Genomic DNA, 3,138 nt, shown 5'->3' on the forward strand with positions numbered 1-3,138 from the left:
GTGTACATTAAGTGTATGAATCATTTGGAGCTCAAGAAATGATGTCATGTTGTTCATGCTCCACTACACATTAGAGATCAGGGGTCACGAGTTATGTCATGTCATGTATTATGGATCGTATGAAGACCTTTAGGCAGCAGCAGGCCTTACATAACAACACTTGTGTGGACAGTTGCAAACACAAACTAGGGTTCCACTGCTCTCGTTCTCCCTCTCGTTTGAGAGTGTTGCTGCTCAGTGTTGGGCAGGATTGGGTTACACTCACCTGAAAGAGATCCAGCCTCATAAATACCTTCCTTTTAATAAATTATTAGCAAGTTCGCAAGCTTTGGTGAGCATCTGCTTCAAGTTAAAGGCTGCTGCAGGTCAAGCGTTAAGTGTGGCCTGAAACAGCAGAGCCAACATGGACATCTCTGTTCTACCCAATAACAACCACCCCGAGAAGTTTCTCCAGCTGGATGTCGGCACGTTGGACACCAAACAAGGCATGTACCAGGTCGGAGCATTCATGTCCGGTCAGAGGCGGTGGCAGAACAGGGTCTACTCACAGGTACGAACCAGCTGCTTCTCTCCTGCTCTGCTCTTCTCAGGAACCTGACAGCACAAGTGTTGATAGAAGGAAAATTTATCTGTTTAGCTTTTAAAGGGATCCCCGATTAGTTGTAACATTAGACTTTATTTGATAAACATTTAACTGTAAAATAAAGACTTTATAAACACTGTAGGATGTTCAGTTTTTATCAATTTTAAACTAAAAGTATAAAAATATATTACATAGACGGAGCCATTTTATTTACATGCAAAGCATTCTGGGTAAATGATGACACGGCTAGGTCATCTGTGTGAGGCTGCTAGCGAGCTATATCCACCCTGAAGGTTAATCTTGGACAATATCTGATGATCGACTCTTTTAAATGAAACCAGAGAGCGTTGACAGAGAGGAGAAGGTAGAAATGACTCAGCCTGTAACTGAAAATATAGATGGAGGACAAGAGAGCTGCTTCATAGAAGAAGAACCTCAGCTTAGCCTGTTAGCTTTAACGTTAGCCCATAAGCTATCACCATATAAATGTATTAGCTCAGTGCTACACATTCTCCTCTCATCACTGAGGTCCTCCATCCACATGACAGAGAGGGCAACACAACAATGACTCAGCCTGCAACTGAAAATATGGATGGAGGACCTCAGTTTAGCTTGTTTGTCGCGCTAGCACTGAGCAAATACATATAAGGCAATATAGCACCAGCGCTAGCACAAAGGCTAACAGGCTAAGCTGAGGTTCTTCTTCCATGAAGCAGCTCTGTTGTCCTCCATCCATATTTTCAGTTACAGGCTGAGTCATTTCTACCTTCTCCTCTCTGTCAACGCTCTCTGGTTTTATTTAAAAGAGTCGATCATCAGATATTGTCCAAGATTAACCTTCAGGGTGGATATAGCTCACTCACACCAATGACCTATCCACGTCATCATTTACCCAGAATGCTTTGTGTGTAAATAAAATGGCTCCGTCCGTGTTAAAATATTTTTACTAAAAGTTTACAAAACTAAACAGCCTACAGTATTTTTACAGTCTTTATTTTACAGTTAAAATATATGTTTATCAAATAAAGTCTAATGTTACAATTAATCAGGGATCCCTTTAATGAAATACTGTTTATCTTCCAGCAGTAATTACCTGCATTGGGTGTCACAACAAGAGGCTTCGCAAATCTAAAAATGGGTTAGAGCTCACTAATTAAATTTTCAGCCTTCATTGTTTAAACAGACAAACGTTTTGACACGATTAAGTCTTTATTAAAATCATAATGGACACACAATCTACAACAGGTGTGCATTAGTCATACAAGAAGTAATTAAGCCATATTTTAGTTAAAATTGGGCATTAAAACAATAATATATATTGTGATTGACATATAATTGGTATTAATAGAAAATATGTCCAGTAGAATGTTGATAATTTCACTGAACTCCAATCCAGAACCACACGGCATTCTGGGGGATGTATGAGGAGGAAAAGCTTTAGCTGCTCGATCTCTCATGTCCCAGAGAAAGGTTGGTGGCATCAACTAACTCCAGATTTAAGCTGCTTTTTAAATGCCTTGTTTATGCCAGAGATGGGCAACTTAAATGACGGAAGGGGCAACAATTTTTTGTTGACTACCAGAGGGCCACACAGCGCTTCACACATACCCAAATGTAATAAAACTGCCTTTTTGAAAATGTTTGCATATATACGTTTAATAAACCAAACAGTGCAGTGACTTCATGCTCAAATACATGTATAACAGTTGTACACTTGTTTAACATGAATTCAAAATATCCAAAACAAAAAATACACACTTACTTTAGTACCTTGAGTGCAGACGCCTGCATGTTGTGATTCTTGTAAAAAGTCACTGTTTTTCATGTACTTGTGACTTCTCTTATTTAGCTTTGCACAACGTTTTAGTGGGGATTTATAATAAAATCATTGATGGCAGACAGCGTCACTAAGCAGAATAAACACAGGTTTGCCTTGAAATTCTGTGAACAGAGTCTACCTCCCATTTCACCTAAAATATGCAATTTTATCTGTCCGACTTTCTTTCTTCTGTTCTTAGCCATGGCTAAACGTTAGTGATGCATCATCCTTAAATGAATCAGAGGAGCCGACACATCAAGTGACAACCGGTCCTTTTGTTTTTCAGTTTCACTGGCCTTTAGACCAATCACATGAGGATATAGGATGTAGGTGGACAAACTTATCCTGCAAGTTTCACTTGTTTCTCTGCTCCAACACCTGATTTGAATGAATGGGTGATTAATTGGCTTCTGCAGATCTTGAAAAGGTAATTTAATCATTATAATCATCAATTATGAGGCTTATTTAAATGTGAAAGGGTTTATCAAAACATAAAACATCCCTGTTTGACAAGTTAAGCTAAAATATGAAGATACAGACGATAATAATTTAAGAGCTCTTTGGGAGCCAATCCACAAAAGCCAAACTTCCCATTGGAAGTCACATGTGGGACAGGTGACATCTGCGTTGGAGGTGCCCTCTAGTGGTTAATTTTGTCCTTACAACAGTTTAGTGCCACTGGGACACTTTTATACATTTTTGTAAATTAATCTAAGAGCTGCTTTGGGTGTTTTTG

At 39.0% G+C, this 3,138-nt stretch overlaps 1 protein-coding gene across 1 annotated transcript in view; it reads left to right on the plus strand.

Moving 5' to 3' along the window:
- Nucleotides 1–340: 340 nt before the first annotated feature.
- The window catches only part of minar2 (membrane integral NOTCH2 associated receptor 2), a 5,562-nt gene continuing 2,764 nt past the window's right edge, over nt 341–3,138 (plus strand). Inside the window, exon 1 of the mRNA XM_014015090.1 lies at nt 341–550. Coding sequence (XP_013870544.1) covers nt 404–550 — 147 coding nt within the window. The 5' untranslated portion in view covers nt 341–403. The remainder of the gene's footprint in view (nt 551–3,138) is intronic.

Source organism: Austrofundulus limnaeus, unplaced genomic scaffold (genome assembly GCF_001266775.1).
Source record: "Austrofundulus limnaeus strain Quisiro unplaced genomic scaffold, Austrofundulus_limnaeus-1.0 Scaffold123, whole genome shotgun sequence".
Taxonomy (NCBI): Eukaryota; Metazoa; Chordata; class Actinopteri; order Cyprinodontiformes; family Rivulidae; genus Austrofundulus; species Austrofundulus limnaeus.